The sequence below is a fragment of the Metarhizium robertsii genome (assembly GCF_000187425.2).
Source record: "Metarhizium robertsii ARSEF 23 chromosome Unknown MAA_Scf_4, whole genome shotgun sequence".
NCBI lineage: Eukaryota > Fungi > Ascomycota > Sordariomycetes > Hypocreales > Clavicipitaceae > Metarhizium > Metarhizium robertsii.
Genome location: NW_011942182.1, coordinates 3595729 through 3615956, shown reverse-complemented (window position 1 = coordinate 3615956; position 20228 = coordinate 3595729). Strand labels below are relative to the sequence as shown.

The 20228-nt window shown below is 50.2% G+C and overlaps 8 protein-coding genes across 8 annotated transcripts; 1 reads left to right on the top strand and 7 right to left on the bottom strand.

Moving 5' to 3' along the window:
* Positions 1–182: 182 nt before the first annotated feature.
* MAA_03203 (catalase A) lies at positions 183–2412 on the top strand (the record flags this gene model as incomplete). The annotated part of the gene is made up of 2 exons (XM_007821201.1): positions 183–362; positions 418–2412. 2 exons carry the CDS (start codon positions 183–185, stop codon positions 2410–2412), a joined length of 2175 nt encoding a protein of 724 aa, XP_007819392.1.
* Positions 2413–2956: 544 nt separating this feature from the next.
* On the bottom strand, positions 2957–3862 carry MAA_11144 (Major facilitator superfamily transporter; the record flags this gene model as incomplete). Its single annotated transcript, XM_011413110.1, has 2 exons — positions 2957–3450; positions 3523–3862. 2 exons carry the CDS (start codon positions 3860–3862, stop codon positions 2957–2959), a joined length of 834 nt encoding a protein of 277 aa, XP_011411412.1.
* A 2259-nt stretch (positions 3863–6121) lies between these two features.
* MAA_03202 (uncharacterized protein) lies at positions 6122–6484 on the bottom strand (the record flags this gene model as incomplete). Its single annotated transcript, XM_007821200.1, has 1 exon — positions 6122–6484. One exon carries the CDS (start codon positions 6482–6484, stop codon positions 6122–6124), a length of 363 nt encoding a protein of 120 aa, XP_007819391.1.
* Positions 6485–8154: 1670 nt separating this feature from the next.
* Positions 8155–8496, bottom strand: MAA_03201 (uncharacterized protein; the record flags this gene model as incomplete). Its single annotated transcript, XM_007821199.1, has 1 exon — positions 8155–8496. One exon carries the CDS (start codon positions 8494–8496, stop codon positions 8155–8157), a length of 342 nt encoding a protein of 113 aa, XP_007819390.1.
* Positions 8497–10516: 2020 nt separating this feature from the next.
* Positions 10517–11122, bottom strand: MAA_03200 (uncharacterized protein; the record flags this gene model as incomplete). Its single annotated transcript, XM_007821198.1, has 1 exon — positions 10517–11122. The coding sequence occupies one exon, from the start codon at positions 11120–11122 to the stop codon at positions 10517–10519; it is 606 nt and encodes a 201-aa protein (XP_007819389.1).
* A 1809-nt stretch (positions 11123–12931) lies between these two features.
* On the bottom strand, positions 12932–14567 carry MAA_11143 (serine/threonine protein kinase, AGC family; the record flags this gene model as incomplete). Its single annotated transcript, XM_011413109.1, has 5 exons — positions 12932–13233; positions 13293–13449; positions 13523–13863; positions 13926–14272; positions 14320–14567. 5 exons carry the CDS (start codon positions 14565–14567, stop codon positions 12932–12934), a joined length of 1395 nt encoding a protein of 464 aa, XP_011411411.1.
* Positions 14568–14997: 430 nt separating this feature from the next.
* Positions 14998–15609, bottom strand: MAA_03199 (uncharacterized protein; the record flags this gene model as incomplete). The annotated part of the gene is made up of 1 exon (XM_007821197.1): positions 14998–15609. One exon carries the CDS (start codon positions 15607–15609, stop codon positions 14998–15000), a length of 612 nt encoding a protein of 203 aa, XP_007819388.1.
* Positions 15610–18425: 2816 nt separating this feature from the next.
* MAA_03198 (Peptidase S1/S6, chymotrypsin/Hap) lies at positions 18426–19357 on the bottom strand (the record flags this gene model as incomplete). The annotated part of the gene is made up of 3 exons (XM_007821196.1): positions 18426–18777; positions 18841–19061; positions 19121–19357. The coding sequence occupies 3 exons, from the start codon at positions 19355–19357 to the stop codon at positions 18426–18428; spliced, it is 810 nt and encodes a 269-aa protein (XP_007819387.1).
* Positions 19358–20228: the final 871 nt, after the last annotated feature.

The window sequence follows — 20228 nt, the reverse complement described above, 5'->3', positions numbered from 1 at the left end:
CCAATAGGCAATCTTGGTTGGTCTGTCCAAGGTGGTTGATGTCATATACCAGTCATGTACCAGCTCGGGGGCCTTGAGCACGCGGGTCTTGCTGTTGTATCGTCGATATATAGTCGACCAGCAAACGTCGCGGATAGTAGCAGCGAATTGCAGCCAAGACATTCCCAATCAACACCGCAGTCATGACGACCAAGACAGCCAAGGCGGACCAGCTCGAGGCCTCGGTGGTAGAGCCCACGCCCAAGGACAGAATCACGGCAGACTTTGGGACCAAGCAGTCCAACACGGACGACTGGTTGCGCGTGCGCAGTGACAAGACGACGGGTCCCATGCTCCTCGAGGACGCCTTTGCTCGAGAAAAGGTCCGGTAGTGTTGCGAATTCCCACGGTGGACTGTTCCGCTGACAAGACCTCAAGATACACCGCTTCGACCATGAGAGAATTCCAGAACGTGTCGTGCACGCCCGCGGCGCCGGCGCCTTTGGCACCTTTCGTCTCCTCGAGTCCGCCGAGGACGTCACCCACGCGGGCGTCTTGACGGACACGTCTCGGGAAACGCCCGTCTTCGTCCGCTTCTCCACGGTCCTCGGCAGCCGCGGCTCCGCCGACACGGTCCGCGACGTGCGCGGGTTCGCCGTCAAAATGTACACGCAAGAGGGCAACTGGGACATTGTCGGCAACAACATGCCCGTCTTCTTCATCCAAGACGCCATCAAGTTCCCGGACCTCATCCACGCGGCCAAGCCCGAGCCGCACTGCGAGATCCCGCAGGCGCAGTCGGCGCACAACAACTTCTGGGACTTCATGTACATGCACCCCGAGGCGACGCACATGTACATGTGGACCATGTCGGACCGGGCGATTCCTCGGTCCTTCCGGATGATGCAGGGCTTCGGCGTCAACACGTTTACGCTCCAAAACGCCCGCGGCGAGCGGCACCTCGTCAAGTTCCACTGGACGCCCGAGCTGGGCGTCCACTCGCTCGTCTGGGACGAGGCCCTCAAGATTGCCGGCCAGGACCCCGACTTTCACCGCAAGGACCTCGCCGAGGCCATCGACGCCGGCGTCTACCCCAGGTGGAAGTTTGGCATCCAGGTCATCCCCGATGCCAAGGCGGACGACTTTGACTTTGACGTCCTCGACGCCACCAAGGTCTGGCCGCAGGAGCTCGTGCCCGTCCGCTACATCGGCGAGCTGGAGCTCAACCGCAACGTGGACGAGTTCTTCACCGAGACGGAGCAGGCGGCCTTTTGCACGAGCCACGTCGTGCCGGGCGTCGGCTTCTCCGACGACCCCCTCCTGCAGGGCCGCAACTTCTCCTACTTTGACACGCAGGTCAGCCGGCTCGGCGTCAACTGGGAGGAGCTGCCGGTCAACAGGCCCGTCTGCCCCGTCATGAACTTCAACCGCGACGGCGCCATGCGGCACACGATTGCCCGCGGCAAGGTCAACTACTGGCCGAACCGGTTCGAGGCGCAGCCGCCGGCGTCCCGCGAAGAAGGCGGCTACGTCGACCACCCGCAGGAGGTTAGGGGCGTCAAGATGCGAGCCAAGAGCGACAAGTTCAGGGACCACGTCTCGCAGGCGCAGCTCTTCTACAACTCCATGTCGGACATTGAAAAGAGGCACATCGCGGCCGCACTCTCCTTTGAGCTAGACCACTGCGAGGAGCCCATTGTCTACGAGCGCCTGACACAGCGTCTCGCCGATATTGACATGGGCCTGGCGCGGGCCGTGGCCGCCATGGTCGGCGGTCCCAGCCCGGCCCCGTCCCCCGGGCAGAACCACGGCAAGACGGCCGCCGGACTGAGCCAGCTCGAATACGTCCCCGAACGGGTGACGGTTGCCTCGCGCAAGGTCGCTGTCCTCGTCGCCGACGGCTACGACGCCATCTCCTACGGCGCCGTCGTGGCCGCCCTCAAAGCCGCGCGCGCAATTCCCGTTGTTCTCGGCCCACGGCGCTCGCCTGTCTTTGCCGCCGGCGAGGACAGCCAGTCGGCCAGGGGCCTCGTTCCGGACCACCACTTTGAAGGGCAGCGGAGCACGCTGTTTGACGCCGTCTTCATCCCTGGCGGGGAGGCGTCTGTCGATGCGCTGGCCAAAATGGGCCGAGTCACGCACTACGTGCGCGAGGCGTTTGGCCACCTCAAGACTGTTGCTGCGACGGGCGAGGCCGTAGACCTTGTCAGGAAGGCCGTGTCGCTGGATGGTGTGCGGTTCTCCGGGGATGGCGATGCGGTGCTGAGCTATGGTGTCGTCACGCTGAGGGATCCCAAGCCCGAGAGCTTGAAGGAGGTTGTGCAGGCGACCAAGGGTGCGAAGCACTTTTTGGACCAGCTCTTCTGGTCGATGAGCCAGCATCGATGCTGGGACCGGGAGTTGGACGGGCTGGCTGCCCAGGTTGCGTATTAGATGGCGCCCCAGGTGTGCCCTTGCGGCATCAGATTGTACCCAGGGGCATATTGCCGCGGGTCATGTCGTAGTCGTGTATTCACTCTGCTTCCGGTCAAATCATCAAGCTGTACCAAGCGCATATTGTCGCCGGTTGAATTGTAGTCGTGTATCCGCCAATGTAGATTGACGACCTGCGCCTGATGCTTGTTGGACAGTGCAGGTCTTTCTCTTGAAAATGACGGTTGAGGTATCGTCGCAAGACTTGACCGCGTGTAGATATCGCTGCCGTGGTGGCCGACTGAACGATGGTTTCCTGGATCTCTGGATGCCTGGATCTCTGAATTCAACTGCGAGCTCTATACGCTCTGCTTGCAATGTGCGAGGGGCACATCTCTCACACTTACAAATCACGGCAATTGCGACCTGTGATTCAAAGATGGGCCTGTGTTTGAATGACACAAGTTGCAGTCTCTTCGACACGTTGGACCCGACGACACGAGAGTCAAGCTTGTCCAATGCAACCAGTCTAGCCAGTAATTGAGACTATAAAGATCATTCCCCCTCAGATCAAGTCACTATACCAGCTACCCCCATACGCCCGAGTCGTATACCAATACGGAGACAAAAGCTCCTTCGCGTTATCTCTGCCCCTCTTGGAAATCTCGCAATGAAGACGCATAGCTTCCAGCAGCTCCATGTTCCCAGCGCGAGCCCTCTGGCCAGCTACGCGCTCACGTTCCGCCACCTCAGCCGGCTTTCTCTGCAGACAGCACTCTCTTGGTATCAAGCCGCGGCCCCGACTCAGACCGTACACCCGGACAAGTCTATTCAGGCACGCGGGGGCAAGCAGCGGCTCGGCAGCAAACTCGAATACAAACACGTCTCTGAAGCCCCTACCCGTGATCCACGGCATACCAAGGCTGCCGGGGATGAGGAGCCCCGCATGGCGTCTGGTGTAGGTGTGCTCAATGTCAAGAGCTCTCAGGAAGTTTGTGAAGAACATGTCGCCGGCGTCCTCGGCTGTGTGCCCGATGCCGGGTTTCATGCCCAACTTCCCTGATGTGGGTAGTTAGTAGGTGATTTTCAAGGCGGAAAGCAAATAGAATGACCTGTGGCAGGGGTCCATACACAAATCCTGAGTCTCGGGCCATCCAATGGCCGTGAGGAAAGACGAGTAGGTCTCGGGTCGGATGTACCCCGTTTGCTGCGGATCGAGACAGCGAAACACATCGTCTAGCAGTTCCGTCAGGACAGCAGTCGGGGTTCCATTGGAGTAATACAACGGATTCCATTGAGCTGTTGCGGCATTCGGCGGATCGTCACTGCCTCGAGCTTGCTGGCCCGTGGATGCTCTCGGGGACGTGCTGTCCCGAGCTGTAGACTGGCCAGACGGCGCTGGCTGGTATGAGTCAGTCTCCGATGTCTGCCGTTGCACGCTGCTGTATAAAGTCGTTTCCTTGTCCAACATCTGGCCAAGTTGGCACACCAACTATATCGGACAGTGGTCTTCAGTATAAAGGCTTGCCAGAGGACATGAAAGCACACGTCAAGATGTGATGCCAGGTTCGTAGTGTCCACCAGACATGACAAAAAGATGCAAATTGCACAATCAGCAATTCCCTGTATTTTCAACTAGCGTACACTCGTCGCAGCAGCCTCGGATATCTTGCGTGATTGAGTATCCGAAAATGTTATCGCTACATATAGCCTGGTGTGTCAGCCTTGCGCAAACAGAATTCGCCACCAGTTCCAGATAGCAACTTACGCAATGACTACTGTCGGTAGAAATAATGTCAGCCACGCATAGTCCTTCGCAGCAAGTGCCAACGGAACCAAAACCGGTCTCGCAAAGGGCTCCGTATGGAAGGCAGTGCTGTCCTCCGATTTCTCCGATCAGCATAGGTCTCGCTATGCCTAGCTGGGCTACGTCAACCATAATGGCAGCTGAAATCTTCATGTTTTTGGGCAGGTGCCTGATACAAGAAGCGAAACTGTGCGAATGTTGTTGGTATTTCGCCGCGAGCCCTGATATGGCCGCTGGGCCGGATCTGGATGTGATAAAGATGTGGGAGTCGACTGGAGCTGGCTGTCGATGCTAGCTCAAAAGGACGGTGGTCGTCGTTCCTTTGTACTTGTGTCAACGAGTACGTCATCAATTGAATCATCAATCGGGCTTTCTAACAAGCCGGGCATTTTCATCTACATGCTTCGAATTGGGTTATACAGTTTGAACCAGCGCAAGGTTCAAATTAGAAGCTGGCTAGTTAATCAAGCACCAAGTCCGCGTTCCATGCGATCCATGGCTGCCCATTGTGACGACTTGTTCGTGACGCCTTGTGCTTACAAGCCGAGATGGTACGTTGGCGACGGGCTATTCTATGCGCACAAACCGCGGTATGCAAACTGCCCAACGTCCGAAATGATTTGCTGCGGGACCTTGTCTTGGGTCTCGAGGGATCTTTCCGGCTCCGAATTCGCTGAGCCAATTTGACGAAATGTGTGATACATGACGTACCAAGACATGAATGCGAGTAGTCCCGTGGCCAGCTCTGGTGGAGAGGCACACTACGCATATTTACCTACTCTGCGCGCCATATGTACATGTAGCCTGCCAATGGTGATCGGTAGTGCCAGCATGCTATTAGTACACAAGTATCTACATACGTGTCATGAAGCCTGCGGTGTGTGGTTGAGTCCGAGCCGGTGCAAACGCTCATGTGGTGCGTTGGCTGTTGGCCGTCTAAACTCTGCGCGGTGTTCGGCGTGCCTCTGCATAGGCAAGTCGATAGAGGAGTCAAGTCAAACAATGCAAATTTGATAGCAGAGGGCATCTTTACAAATCCCAAAGAGTTGGATCTATCCATGAGTCTAGACATGCCGCTCCCAATTATCGGCTCTCAAGCACCCACGTCAACTGAACTAGGAGGTTAGTTGCCGAGAGACCGATCGAATATGTTTTCTCAAATTTTCAAACTCGAAAAGACTATCGAGTCCAATACGCCACTGCGCAGTTCCCAATTTCTCATTCCTTGGCTAAGACGGAGAGCTCTGTTGACTTTTATGAGCCTGGGAAACTAAAGACGTGCCGGCTCAAAAACGGACCATGTTGCCATGGATGGCTTGAAAATGACAATCGTAGCGCTGTGCAGCCAAGTATTCAATGTTGCATGAATTACGGCCGTACTGGTCAAGAAATACTATGCGTATTGGCACACATGCTGGTCGAGAAAATTTGGGCGAGTCAAAGCTGCAAATAGTCATGCCTCTGTATCAAAAGTTTCATGCCGCTCTATCAATTCCCTTGGAAATAGATATCTGGCACACACTTTTCAATATAATTCAGGCCAGTTAAGCGCACCGCATTAAACTGAAAACCTACACGATATATCGTATATAGTAGGAAATACTTTGACTTCGGCAATAGAAAAAGTTAGTCAATTAGTTCATTAATTGCCCCCAAACTAACAACGGTATCCGCAAGTGTCGATCCATCCACGAGGTCATCCAGGCGTGGTGATAAAGTAGCTGCATGGTTGCTCAGCGTTCCAACTAAGCTGCCCGGTTGTGGTCATGTCCAGCTATAAAACAGGCCCCAATTCCGTAGCTCGATAGATTCAACAAAGCACCAGTCCAGTATTCAGTTCGGTCCGTGTCTGCTAGTCGCGACAACGAGACCAGCCAGCTCAGTTGGCCCGTCGCAACCAGACGCGTCTGGTGCTCCATGTACTTAGGAGCTGGCGCTGTTCTCCTCCCTCGGAATAGCGTCACCGTCTCTGCCCAGCAGACCGCCGAGGCCGCCGAGGCCGGCACCAGCGCCGCCACCTCCTCCGCCGAGCAAGCCGCCGACGATGGGGATGCCAGACAAGGCGGAACCAGCACCAGCACCAGCACCGCCGCCGCCTCCGCCGAGCAAGCCGCCGACAAGGGGAATGCCGGACAGGAGGGGTCCTAACAAGTTCCCGACGAGAGGGATGCCAGACAAGAGGTTACCGGCTCCGTTGGTTTGTGGCACAGGCGCAGCCAGGCCCGTCTGGGCGGCCGAGAGAGCCAGAGCGGCGGTAATGAGCGTAGAGTCGATGGTGAATCTCATGTTGAAGGTTGTAAAAAAAAAAAGATGGTATTCTCGCAAAAGCGATGTTGTGAAATTAAACAGGATGTGCTAAAAAAAGGTTGTGACGGAAGCAAAACTCGCCGGCGTGTCTCAAGTGCGGATTGGGAGATGGAGAAGAGAAGAGAAGAAAGAACCCGTGATATATAACATCGATGAAAAATAGAAACCATGTATAGATAGATGCGCACTACATACTTTGCTTGGTACCAAGATCCATGGATAGTATCGCCCATACTCCAAAGCGTAGCATCGCTTAACCTGCGTACTTGGCCACACCGGAACATAGAACATTAGCGGCTACTGCTTTCAGCTAGCTTGTCGTGCGAAAGTACCCTTTAATCAACGCGGGGGAAACTGTTTTCCTTATGAATTAAGGTTAATTCGGTGGATAAGCTTTTAGTGCTCTGACCCCAAGTGGTGTGGCGCACCCTCTTGCAAAAATATACATATATACAGATACTTTCAGATCTGGGGAGCCTGAAACTAATTTGTTTCAGGGATTGATCCGAGAGGCTAAAGCCAGTGCCACAATCAACTACCGACAGTGGTCTCGGCCCCATGTATTCTCTCTCCTATACATAGCCAAGATGGAGTAACACGGGTATTCATTGACCCATATATAGTATAAATTGCGATCAGCGAGAAGTCTATTCTATGTGGGTCAGAAACAGGATTTGCTCTCAATAAGCGCGCCCTGATCGTCTTGCTCGAACTTAATATATGTTCTGGGCCAGTTAGGAATATATCCAATTCGCCATCGTTTGACACGAACCACAGGTTGCTGGTAGGCATAGGAATGGCCATGTCACCAATGAAAGCTGACTGGATGCGCAGAAACATGGCCACTGCAAATGCTGTGTTCCGGCATCAGCTCCAACAAAGGCAACGGTGTTACCAAGAGCTCAACATTGATCTCGAGTTGCGTACAGGAACCAAGCTGGCAAAGTTTAACTAAAGGCAAGTTGTTAAGGAAAATATCCACGACGAAGAGTCTCATACAACCCTATTCAAGGACTCGGCCCTCTCTGAGGGTAGCGGACAACCGGGCGAGATGCGACTCACCACACACCATGGCGAATGCGTGTGGCGCAAGCGCTGTATCAACATGTCAAAATATAGAGGACATGCGGGACTTGTATCACGAAGCATAACATGAGCGGTAAACTTGACAAGTTTCTCGGTGCGCATTCACCCGCGCTGTCTACATGGACTGAATAACTATGCTAGCATGGCTTCCAAGTACCGCGAGGAACTAAAGAAAAGTGTTATTGTGTTAGACTAGTTAAAAATACTGAGGCGGTTGCCTTTTCACTCGTTGAAAAAACTACAAGGCAAAGATGGTTTGGCAAACTTGGTGGCTTGGGGGGTCTGGCAACTCCCACGTCGTTCTCAGGACCTGCGCGTCACATAGAAGCCGTATAATCACCTAACAAGTTGTCATATAGTACCTGTGGCGGGCGTGTATCTATATAACTCTGCCTTCTAAACTAGAAGACCTAATCCTCCGCGACCAACTCGCCTCGGCGACATGTACATGCTCCCAACCTTGAGCCATGACGGCGTCCCTGACCATCGTTTCAGTAACTAGCCAGCTTTAGTATCCGCATAGAAGAAACAGCAAAAGCACCTTACTACCTTTTCAAGTCGGCTTAGGCCGAGCGACACCGAACACTCTTGACGGTATCAACCACCCACCCGCAAAAGTATCGGTAGCCGTCCGAGTCAATGGTAGCAATGTACCCTCCATCGCAGTCGTTGGATTTGTAAATGTCGCAGGTGACGCCCTTCCTCGTAATGGCAGAGCAGGCGTCGAAGTTAACCTTGCTCACGCACGTGTTCATGGCGCCGACGTTGGAATATTTCCCGTGGCAGTTGTAGTTGCGGTACAGCGCAATCTCGCCATCGTCGGGATATGCCGTGTAGCTGCTGCAGTCGGCCACGGCTACGCCGGCAGAGCCCGCGAGGGCAAGGGCAAAGGAAGCGAATCGCATGGTAGGTGTCGGGACGGGCTCGTGCCACACTTTGTCTGCGTGCTAAAACACGAGATGAGAAAAAAAGGTGGTGGTGTAGTTCTGGAGTGCGCATCGTCGGCGCACATGTTTAAATACTCGTGCCACAACCCACTTATTGGGAGCGTGCGAACTCGCATGACCCTATAGTACCGTACCCTTGTTATATCTTGTGAAGAATTAGGGCTGGAATGGGCTGAGGAAAGGTGGCTCTCGTGCATCTTGTAGCAGTTGTCCCGTGGACTGGGTCGTGACGACTCACGAGCTGCTATACACTGCGACGTCTGATCTTGGAGATTGAGGACGAGAGATGGGGACTACGGCATCTGTGTGCTCGATCATGCTCATTGCACAGGCCGCTTTATGCTATGGTGGTTAGAGAGATGGTCCTTGAGCTTTTGGAAGCAAACGGACCCTAGGGTTATACGGAATGCTTCGCGTCTCCATAGGACCCTTTTTGTCCACATGAACCAATCAACAGAAGACTTTATTCGCCAAGATGTGTAAGTCGGCTGTTGGACGCACAAACTAACATGGTAAAAGGGGTTCGAAATTCCATGTTGAAATTTGGACATAATATTGGAAGAGGCTGGCATGAAAAACAGAACAGTATTATAATTTATGCCGACATTTGCGAGCAACGCCGCAGCTTGCTTGATTCGACTCCTGTGGGTCCTGGAAGGAAGGCATGGAAAGAATACCAGAATCGATTATTTGATTTTTCACCGCTGCTGCCCATAGCCGCAAGACAAAGCCATGGCTTCACTTTCATTAGTTCATCTAGGCTCTAGGCCAACTTTGAGTTATTTTGCTTGAGCAGGGGTGCGATACAGCCACAGTGCTCTTCTCTTCTCATCCCCGAAACTAGATACTTCACCTGCACCCGAGGAGAAACTAGAGTAACATCATACACGTCCCGCGACGACATTCATGTCATGTCCGTCGCTGTGCACAGTCCCCACACGAGTAAATCCTCACTCACGGCATCCAACGGTAGTGGATCTGCCTTTGGGACACAAACTCGGGTACAAATCTGTACAGGGTCAAGCACTGGGGGGTGGTAGGGCTGCTTCGGCTTTATCCGTCGGGATCTCCTCACGGAGACGGACGGACGTAGCATCAGGATCTTCTTTATTCCCGGGCTGTTGCCGCCAAACGCGGCGACATTTGACGCCGCGTTTGGAGATCGAAACCGTAATACTTGACTTTATTTACTACTTGTAATTTATAAACTTGAAAAGCAAAGCGTGACTGCGAGCCTCTTTAATAACCTCGTTTTTACGGCCTTGGTACAGGTGTTGCTGTTTAAACAGACTTTCGCTATATTATTTGCTAAATACCAGACTCTTGAACATAAATACCAGATATCACTTTGCCCTGTTAGGGGCCCTAAAAATGCTGCGCTATCTAATTTAACCCAGTCTACTTCTCTGTTATTACTAATAGCCTAGCTATAATATAAACTAATAAGGGTGTTTATATAAGTATAATCTTAAATATATCTAGGTTAAAAATGAGAAAGTTAGTATAATAATCAGGCCAACTAAAGACTGTTAACAATAAAGCTGCGCTACGCTATAAAACCTAGTTTATATTTGGCACGTGTGTTTATTACTAGTAATACTTAACCTAGAACATAATAATAAGTTTCTTAATCTGATAGATTGCTTTCACGTATACCCCTGGCAAGATATGCAGTCTGGTATAATACTATTGCGGCAATTCTGAGATTTCTATACCACAGTTATATAAAGAGGATATGCCGTGAGAACTTAGCATAAACATCGGGTGTGAAAATATATATATATTTATTTGATCTCGTACATATATTTTCTTTTCTAAACTAGTAGCCTGGGTGTCCCCACCCTGTGATATCAAAGCTTGGGGAAATGGCAAGATTCATGGACGCCCTGTATTAAAGAAGCGTGCAGAGACTTGTTCAAATATGCCAGCTCAAAGGTGAAGATCTAGCCAGGTGGACATGTCCGAGAAAAGTATACGCTCAAGTCCAGACGGGCATCGGTTCCGAATCGTCCTCCCCTTGAAAGAGCTGCGTATCAGACTTGGGATCCTCGGGATGTTCAGGGCCTACGGGTCGCTTCTCGAAAAGTGCCAGGCACTCGTCAAGAGTCTTGCGACCCTGCTCGACATTTTCCTTGCAATATTGGTCGGTGCTGCACCAAAACATGGCGCTTTGTGGTCTGGCAAGACTATACGCGACACAAGGATCATCGGAATGGACGGCCCGCTCCATATAAGGAACCAGACTTTCCTGTAGCCTTTCAGAACCTTCTTGACCATCTGGCGCGGGCTCACGATCCTTGAGACACGCATCAAATGTCCGGTATGACTGGTCGTGCCCAAGATCGTAGTCCCTGGCAGTCGCAAGGACAGTATAGTGGCAAAAGTACCAGGTGCCGCAAATCTTTTCGTCAAGAACGCGCCCCCACTGGCCTGTGGCTGCACATTGCAGACTAGGCCACTTGTGCGGCTTGCCAAGGTAATAGGGCAGTAGTTGTGCACGCGGCGATTGCTTCTCACGGACAGGTGTGGCCAGAGAAAGGCTTGCGAGGGAGGCAAGTAAGAGGGAGCTCTTGATGGAAGCCATGGTGGGTAGGATGAAGATTGGGTTTGATGATGGTCTGTAGGCTGGCCGTGGAAATGGGAATGAATAAAAACTAGACACAGGTTGCCTGGTAAAGGATAAATAGTTGGATGTGAAGTGAGGGCAGCAATATAGCTTTCTATACGAGGGAGTCTCCCTTTTGCCACGAGTACAACAAGAGATTTTCTTTTCATGTACAGGGATAATACCTTGCACGACACGTAACTTTTACCACGCTTTTATTACTAAAGAGGCTCTTGCATAATCTTTATAAACTTCCTTGCCAGGTCAATTACAGCTAAACATACTGTGATTGGATTGTGTTATTGATACTTACTCGTGTATAGTGGCTTGGTTTGTGCGGCTGGCAGGGATATACTGGTAAATGCAATATATACCCTAACCCCTATTTAAGTATTTAGCCGTGACTTTATAAGAGGGTATATAATAAATAAAGTAAAGATAGGGGGAGTAAGTACTTGGTTTTTAAGAGAAAAAGCCAGAAAGCTAGTACTCTTACCAGGATTTATTAATACTACTATAAATCTGTTATAGTTCAGGCTAGAGCCTGGACCTAGCGATAGTAGCGATCCTGTATAGTACTAGATTGAACAGTCATGAGTGACTTGTTCAATACGTACTAATGTTACTTAATAACTACTCACCTCTTATGCTCTATTAACCTTGTCAGGTGACGGGTTATTAATCAAACAGGGGTTAGAATATATACGAAACACAGCAGTCTTTGAAGAAAAGGAGACAAGCCTGCCAAGTTAGAAACGAGTAAGTCAGTTAATGCAACGGCCAGGGTCCCCGCGTAAACCGGCGGCACTATTACTACTTGCACTGTTAGTGAAGATCCCATGTCGTTCTCTTTAACTGTGCCATTATTTTTAGTCGCGCCTACATGTAGAGACAAGTAGAGCCAGTTCTTTACAAGCACCAGACTATATATAACGTCTTGACAAGCCCACATGTATTTTTGCAAGTCAGTTTTAACGGGGTTTAATAAAGGGTTCAAACAATTGCCGTGACCCTAAGACGCTAGCCATTTTGACGGAAATTAAAGGGCTACCAAAAAAGGCTATTTCGCAGCTATTGCTAGCTGGCTTTAAACTCACCCAGTTTTCAATGCGATTTGCTGACTCGTAGCATATAAGGCATGAATGTCTTATTAATGCATGTAGTTTCTAGTGGGCTATATCCCACTATACCCCTTACCTTTGGACTAATAAGGCCCATGTCCACGAGTCAGCTATTGCTGGGCCTCAAGCAGGATTGCTGCCTATTGCGTATCCGTGAAGATTACGTCGCTGCTATGGTGTGTGGTGGCTACTGCTTTTGATTACACGGTTGTCCCGGAACGCCAAAGACGCGCGGCGATAATAATCCTAACTGTTTCTTATATTCGTAGGTGGAAGGCTTTTCTGACCGTGAATTTATAGAGACAGGCTGCTCTGATAAATATGCAAATGATGCAGAACACGTCTGCACATATTATTCCTGTCATCTATTTGGTTCGGTTTGTGCTCTCAGTTCCCACATGCTCGACTAGGTCTTCTTCTCATCATTGATACTGCCACTGTCTGAACTCTAAAGGCTTTCGTCAATGGAGCTGTCTGGCTTGGGGCTCCAGCTAGTTTCGCCTCTGCCGCCTTGGTTCAACATTCTCACCAGGGAGCCAAGAAAGGCATTCTAGTTCCACTTCCCCGCCGTCTGATGAGTCGGCCTTCTTTATGAGAAGACTGGTGTTGACCCTTCGACTCTTCCATGAGGATACATCCCGAGTGGAAGCGGCATGAAAGAAGCTCGTCAGCTGTCAGACTCCTGTTCCTCCTCGCTCTCAGTAACGTCTTCCTCGGATACATCTGACCCCAAGTCTCTCCGGTAATCGTGCCACTGAATTTTCGCCGCGGCTTCTTGAGCGAAGCTGCGTTTCTCAGGGTCATGCTGCATGAGCCCTTCCATCACGCTTAGGAGACAAGTCAATGCCTCGTAGTCGTCTTTCACATGGTATTCGTCGTCGTCACTCTCATAGGTCTTTTCTGCGTGAGAAATAATGGCCAACCTTCGCGGCTCAAAACTTTGGTCAAGACGTTTGAGCGCGTTGTCCGCTATCATCAGCATAAGACAAACGTCATAGTGATACAAGCCCTGGCCAAGAAGAACTTACGTAATGGTTCGTACTTGGGGCTTTCCTCTATCAATTTCAACCACATCGTGTGCCACTTGGGTGGCAACGGACCGATGACCTGTGTCTGCTTTTGGATATCCTTGGCATCGCAAGAGGAGAACCCAAATGGTGACCTTTGATGGAATAATGTGTAGATCTAGAAGTGAGATCTGGTAAGGCTACTAAGTCTGCAAGTCGGAGAGAGACGCAAGACAAACAGGCAGACATACCATGCAGCCTACCCTCCACAAATCGTGCCGGTAGTCGACTGAACCGACGAAGAAGGTCTCGGGGGATTTCAGATCGCAGGGTTGAGCAAGATGAGTTGCCGTTGCCGTCTGACTGGTGGGAAAAGATTCCCCCCAGTCTACCAACCTGACGTCCTCCATTGCGTAATCATACCAACCATTCCAGGAAGCCGCGCTCACGATATGCTTTGGAAGGTGGCTTGGCAACGGTTCGGTCGCCGTGTACTCGGCGACGATGGGATCCCCCCCGGGAATCTCTTCAAGTTCGTCGTCATTTTCGAGCAGCTGGTAGCATGTGAAAGCCACATTTCCTGAAGATATGTCTGCAAATTTTAGTCTTCGAGTCTCGGATCATGTGGGCAAGGGGATGAATAACAAACGATACCTCCATGTACAATCCCGTACTCTTGAACCATATGAATTGCCTCTAGGAGCTGTCTAGAGGCCCTTAAAATGGTATCGGGGCGAAAAAGCTCCTGAATTTGATAATCATTGTAATTGGCCACCAGATGAAATAATGTTGGTCCGAGGAGTTCGGTGACAACGCAGGTGTGCGTGCCATTTGGTCCATGGTGGTGGAAACTGTCCAAAAGCCGAGCGAAACACGGTGGGCTTGATGAATTGCTCGATACATAATTCTGCTCGAGAACCCTCAAAGCCCTGACTTCTTTGTCATCGTCCAAAGACGTCGTCGAGACGTAGGCCTGTTTAATTTTCAACGAGGTCCAACGCCTGCGAGAAATCAGTCTCGCACACTGAAGAATAATCCGCTTGCTTACCCAACGTCGTTGTCTCTCGCCAGCCAGACGGTCGAAAATCCCCCGTGTCCAAGCTTATTTCTGACTGTATACCGACCGTTGTGAAAAGTATCGCCAAGTGCTACTGGATGAAACCGCCCGGGAACATAGCGCTCAATTCGTTCATGGGGCAATACCTGTACACTATGTTTATACTCGTCCCACCAGCCATAACCAACAGCGTATTTCTGGGGAGGCGGCGGTGGCTGCTTTGAGACTTCATAAGGCATCGTCGGCGAGATTGACGGGGACAAGCGAGAACCGCGATGCGTCAAGTTGGATGTTCTCAGAGGCAGAGGATGCGAAATTCACATATTGATCAGGAGGTACCAAGGTACCAATGTACCAATGTACCAATATTGAATGTACCAATGTCCCTAATACGTTTTTGTACAACAATAAACGACGAAATCAACATTGCAACCAACAATGAAACACGTACTCCCTGCTTCACCAATTACGTTCTAAGTTTGTTCAAAAGACTATCCAATAGTAGAACTACGATATAGACGGACTTTGATGAGATATATTTGCCTGATTTAGTATATAGATATGCCGTAGTACACAAAAAGCAGTACATGTATGTATGTATCTGAGTACTCATGACTACCTCGCATCAAGATAAGCGCTCATACAATACTCTGACCCAGCTGGTGGATGCTAAGAAAGAACAAGAATAAGAAGACAGAGTCTCGCAACATCGAACAAAGGTCCGGTGACATATGTGCTGACCTCAAATCGGTCTATGCTCGGCCCGTGCATTGCATTTGCAGCTTGTTGGTCATGTATGCCCAGTCGTGGCGCGGAGAATATCGAGTTCCCAAGCTGTTTGTCGAGGCGACTCATGTTGCGAGCAGGGGCTGCGGCCGCCGCAGGGCCATAGTCGTCATTATTAGGCGGCCTGAAATGACCAGCCTTGCTTGTACGGCGCTTGGACGAGCCGGTCTTTGAGGCACTGCTTTTCGACGAACTTCCCTTGGACGAGCTACCCTTGGACGAGCCGCTCTTTGTACCGTGACCACCCTCAGAAGGAGGATCCTTCTTCTTTCCCTTGGTGTTTTTTTGCGAGTAAGCATTATTCTGCTTGTTCGAAATTTGTCGTCTGGTCCAGGCCTCGCTGTAGAAAAAAGACCCTTCTGGCCGTTCCGGTCGAAAATGGTACATATGTGTAGATCCATCGTTCATGAAAAGGCGGTCACTGCTGAGCTGAATACCATTCTGTTGGATACCGAGATAGCTGTAAGGATCCGCGAGAGAGGGCACTTGATCCATGAAGCCCGGTTATAGAAATATTCGATCAGCGGTCGGCTAAGAGGACGAAACAAACGGGGGCAACACTCACACCACAATCGCTCTGGTGAACTCTACAAGTTCACCGGCATCGTTGCGGAATGAGTTGTTGTGCCGCATCATGAGATTCAGAAATATGGCGGCATGGTTCGCGTCTTCATTGATAGTCCCTGTAATATCTTGAATGTGAATGACGGGATGCCAATTGCCATCACTTCCATAATAGTATGGAGTACTATCCCCGGGCACCATGTAGTAATACACATCGGCGCCCAGTTGCATCGTCATCTTTAGTATCCCAGTAGAGCAGATAGAGTGAGAACTAAACAGCTTAAAAACTCGGTCACGATAGAAACTAAGGACGAAACTGGTAAAACAACAGAGCAAAGGGGATCACAACTACTAATAACGAAAGCGCCGTCATGGAGCACACAAGCACCACACAGTCTTTCCTCCCACCCATAAGGCATATTCGAGCCAGACCATCTGGTTTCCAGTCATGACATTGAATCCACGCACGGATAAAAAGCTGGTCTTGACCGAAAGCACTAGTGGGCGTTTCTTGTATGCCAATGATATCGTGGGATGCAAAGGGGGAGGGCATGCATGGTGTTGCTCTCTCGCATAACACCAACAGTGCCCAGTATTTGGATCACTTGAACAACGGACAGATGCGGGGTGCAGAATTCCTAGTCAAAACTCAGTTTTACCTCAGGAGCGTGGAGTTAACGGTCAAAAGAAGACATAACTACTATCTCAGGCCACGCTGCCAGCATGTACTGTGTCGATGGGGCGGCCGCATTGCTATCACGGCAAAGCAGGAGCCGGTTCTCCGCGGAGACGAGTTGATTTGAGCTACAAGAGCATCCTCAATAAGTTGAAAAACAACTCAAACACGTTCAATGCAAGGCCTGCATGCATGATTATGGTCAAAGAGTCAGACGTGTTGGAATTGTCGCTTGTTGGTTGGTGATGAGGCAGAATCCATGAATACAAGGCGGAACATGTAATCGGACCAACAGGGAGGGGACAAGAAGTGGTCCTGACGCTCTGAATCCATTTTTCAGGGCGTTGGATGAGAAGTGCATCAACTGGCTGTCGTCATGTTCCATGAATTGACACTTTGTTGGTTATCCTTCAGAAACGCGCAATACGCTTCATCATGAGTCACACACTGCTATATTCCAAGGCCCTGCAGGCTTGTAAAAGGCCTGTAATACTGATTTAAATAGTTGCAGTGATATATGCATTGCCGCCAGTTCCAGCAGCTGCGTAGCTTAACTGTAACTGCAGGTGATGGAGGTGGGTTGATGAATATTAAACCGTTTAACGCGTTCCTTTCGAGATCCAAAGTCATCACAGCTACTCACGAATCCGGCATTCAAATAATTAAGAAAACGAAATTGATACTATCAAGAATGAGCATTCCCCAGAAGAGACAGCAATTTGGCGACATGGCCGCAGCTGCAGAATTCCAGGCAACAGGGCAGGCCAAGACAGGCATATCTGGCTGCCAGCCAGGAACAAAGGAGGCGATGGCTGAATAAAATGTATAATGTAGCCCGTCGGCCAATCTGGTTGTAAATAGCTTACTCAGCCGCAGTTTGATGTAAAATTGCGCACTTTCTTGCCTTATTTTCCTGAGTCTTTGGTGCTGCTCTTACGTGAGGGGACTATTTTCGCAAAGCCTGGAATTTCAGGTGAGCTAAATATAAGTATTAGATGATGGGTGCAGAGATTTTGTCTTGAGCCTCAATGAAAATCTGACACGTCATTATTTTCGACACTCACCGAAGACGACAGATAAGTCATCCAAATACACAGACCAGCTGCAGTGCGACGCAGGAAAGCCCAAACGCCATGTATTTCCCTAAGAATTCTTTATCTAGAAAATGCACTCCCTTCGATGAAGCATCGCTGAACGACTCTGACGCTACTAATATGTAAATTACTACCACGTGCGTTAAGAGCGTCTTCTTGAGACGGGACAGTAATGGGAGTACCGGTTAGGAGCCACGAAGAAACATTTTAGATACGAAAGTGCTCAATAAACTTTGAGTCAACTCATGACGGATTTAGTAAAGGGGTCAGCGTGCTGAGAAGATGGGAAAGTAAACGCGGTAATTGATAGTGTCTCTTGCAGTCCCACCGCACCTGTAAGCCGAGCACTCGTAGGTAAAGAGGAACGGTTAAGCCCTAACCTCGGACGCCAGGATAGTGGCATGGATCTTACTAGATATACTACAGAAACTTAGTATGCCTGTTTACAGAACCGCGTGTTCCGTACCTTTGGTTGAACAGCCTGTAATTGTGCTACAGTTTGAACCTGTCAGCCAAGAAGGATGTATAGCAGAAATTGTGTCTCGGGTACCAACGGAAGGATACTGGATCACCTTTACGGCCATGTCAATCAACAGATGTCGAAATTCTTTGGTATTTAAACAATGGCTCAAAACAGAGTTTGCAACAAGGACAACAACAAGGGCATTGGTTTTCTGAAGAAGCGCAGTTAATAATAGGTCTCATAACGTGACAGCTATATTTTAAAGTTGCATTTCCTAGCAATAAGTTGTAATAACATGACATTCAGACGACTGTCGAGAGAAGGCCAAGAAAAGAACACGAGCCCCGTCTTGTCAGGCTTCAGGAACGCCCACGTGCGAGGCAGCTTCGCGAGTCCTCACCCAGGCAAGGCGTAGACTTCCAGACACGTCTCTAAACTCGAAGCTTGGAACCCACACACTGCTCACCACCATCAAAGCTTGTGACCCTTGTCAGGCGTCGGCGTGGATGTCGGTTCATAACTTAGCATCAACAGGGGAGCCCCCCATGTTTTCGTGAATGAAAGAGATGTAGCGGCCGACTCTGGTGAACAACATGGGAGCCTGACCACAAAAGTCGCCATTCTCATCCCGGATGCCCCATGACGTGACACCGATTACCCGTTTAGTTTTCTCGTCAATAAGAGGACTGCCACCGTCATATATGCATGCATTCTTGCCCTTTCCACCAGCGCAAATGACTGTATCCCTGTCACCTACGTCTGCATCCATCTTCGCACAGACTTCGCGTGCGTGGATAGGAATAGTAACATTGGCCATGAACTCTGCTGCCTCGCCCAAGAGGGCGAACGTAGGTTCTTGTTGACCCCTTTGGTTTTTATTAGCTTCTTTCGTGGCAGGGCTATGCTTCAATGTTCATAACAGTACTCACCAGCCTGCAACGGTGGCCATGGAGCCGACCACAGGATCTGAACCGTCTTCCGCTAGCTTTGCATAGCTAATCTTGTCGCCTTCCTCAATGGGACTTGACAGTTTGATGATGCCAATATCGTTATCAGCGTAGGGAAGAGCAGGGTTCCGCTTGTTTAGTTTATAATCGGGGTGTGGCTTTCGAGAGGCAATTTTCGCCTCTTTTCCGCCGGCCCTGTGTTGCTATATTCGTCATTGTTAGCTTCGTCAATGCTTCCCATAGCCCCTGGGGGCAGACTTACCAGCGATCCCGCTCTCACGGAGACGGTTCCCCGAAGACAACTGGCAGCAGTAAGCACCGTAGTGCTATCTAACAAAGCGCCTCCGCAAATGCCATTCGTCCCGGTGATGCTAACAACGAATGGGAATTCGCCATCCCTGGCGTCTTCTCCGCCGACGATTCTCCTGTCGATACTGGCCGCTGTTGCTGAAAAAGCCGACAGCAGGGCGGCCAGTGTAATAGCAGCCTTGGATACCATTGTGATGGTTGATTTCAGGAGTCTCGAATAATGGGGTTGTGGACGAGAAATGAATAAGTATTTGCTGATGGGAGATTTGTAACAGTTTAGATAGGCAGCTACTTATATATGTATTCTCGCGAGACCATGTATAACAGAATATTCGGCAACAAAAGACGATGACTAGACTGGCGAATACAGCCCAGAATTGCTGACTCGCAAGTATAATGCATGATTTAAGCATGATTTAATATGCTAGGTTGCCTGAAGCGAGATGCATAGGCCACCTCGATGGACATTGTCGGTGGATATAGGTGGCGAAGGGGACAGACTGCATGAGTCAAACACTCTCAAGACGTGACGATTTTTCTATTGAATTCGGCATAGAAATGAAAAGGCTAGCCCAAGTTTCTCTTTAGCTGCGCAATGGCTCACGGAGACTCGCTTACTTAAGAAATCGTATGGCAGAGGAGTCTCCGCAAGCCATTGCGCAGCTAGAGAGATAGAGAGAGCGAGAGATCACACGACCCCCCTTCCCTGTGCTCGGTCGGTGATGATATATATTAACTGCAAGGGGTGAATATCAGGTACTACTGTGCGTGGCTAGTTTTCACACAATAAACTATGCTCAAGTGTAAAAATCTCCATTACCCAAAAGCAGAAAAAGTGAAGGCCTACTGAAATCTTCCGAGCCGCTCTAGTGGTAGCTCATATTCCACGCAACACACTTTCTCGAGGAGCGTTCTCTACTAGCCAGTCGACTGAGCCGTAGTAGCTATATTATGCCTCTTGCTTTATTGACGCCAGGTTGGAAACTGTCGTTGCGCGGCAAACCTTACTGATATAGTATAAAGGGCAAGCATGCTAGTCATTCCAGCCCGCTCTTAATTAA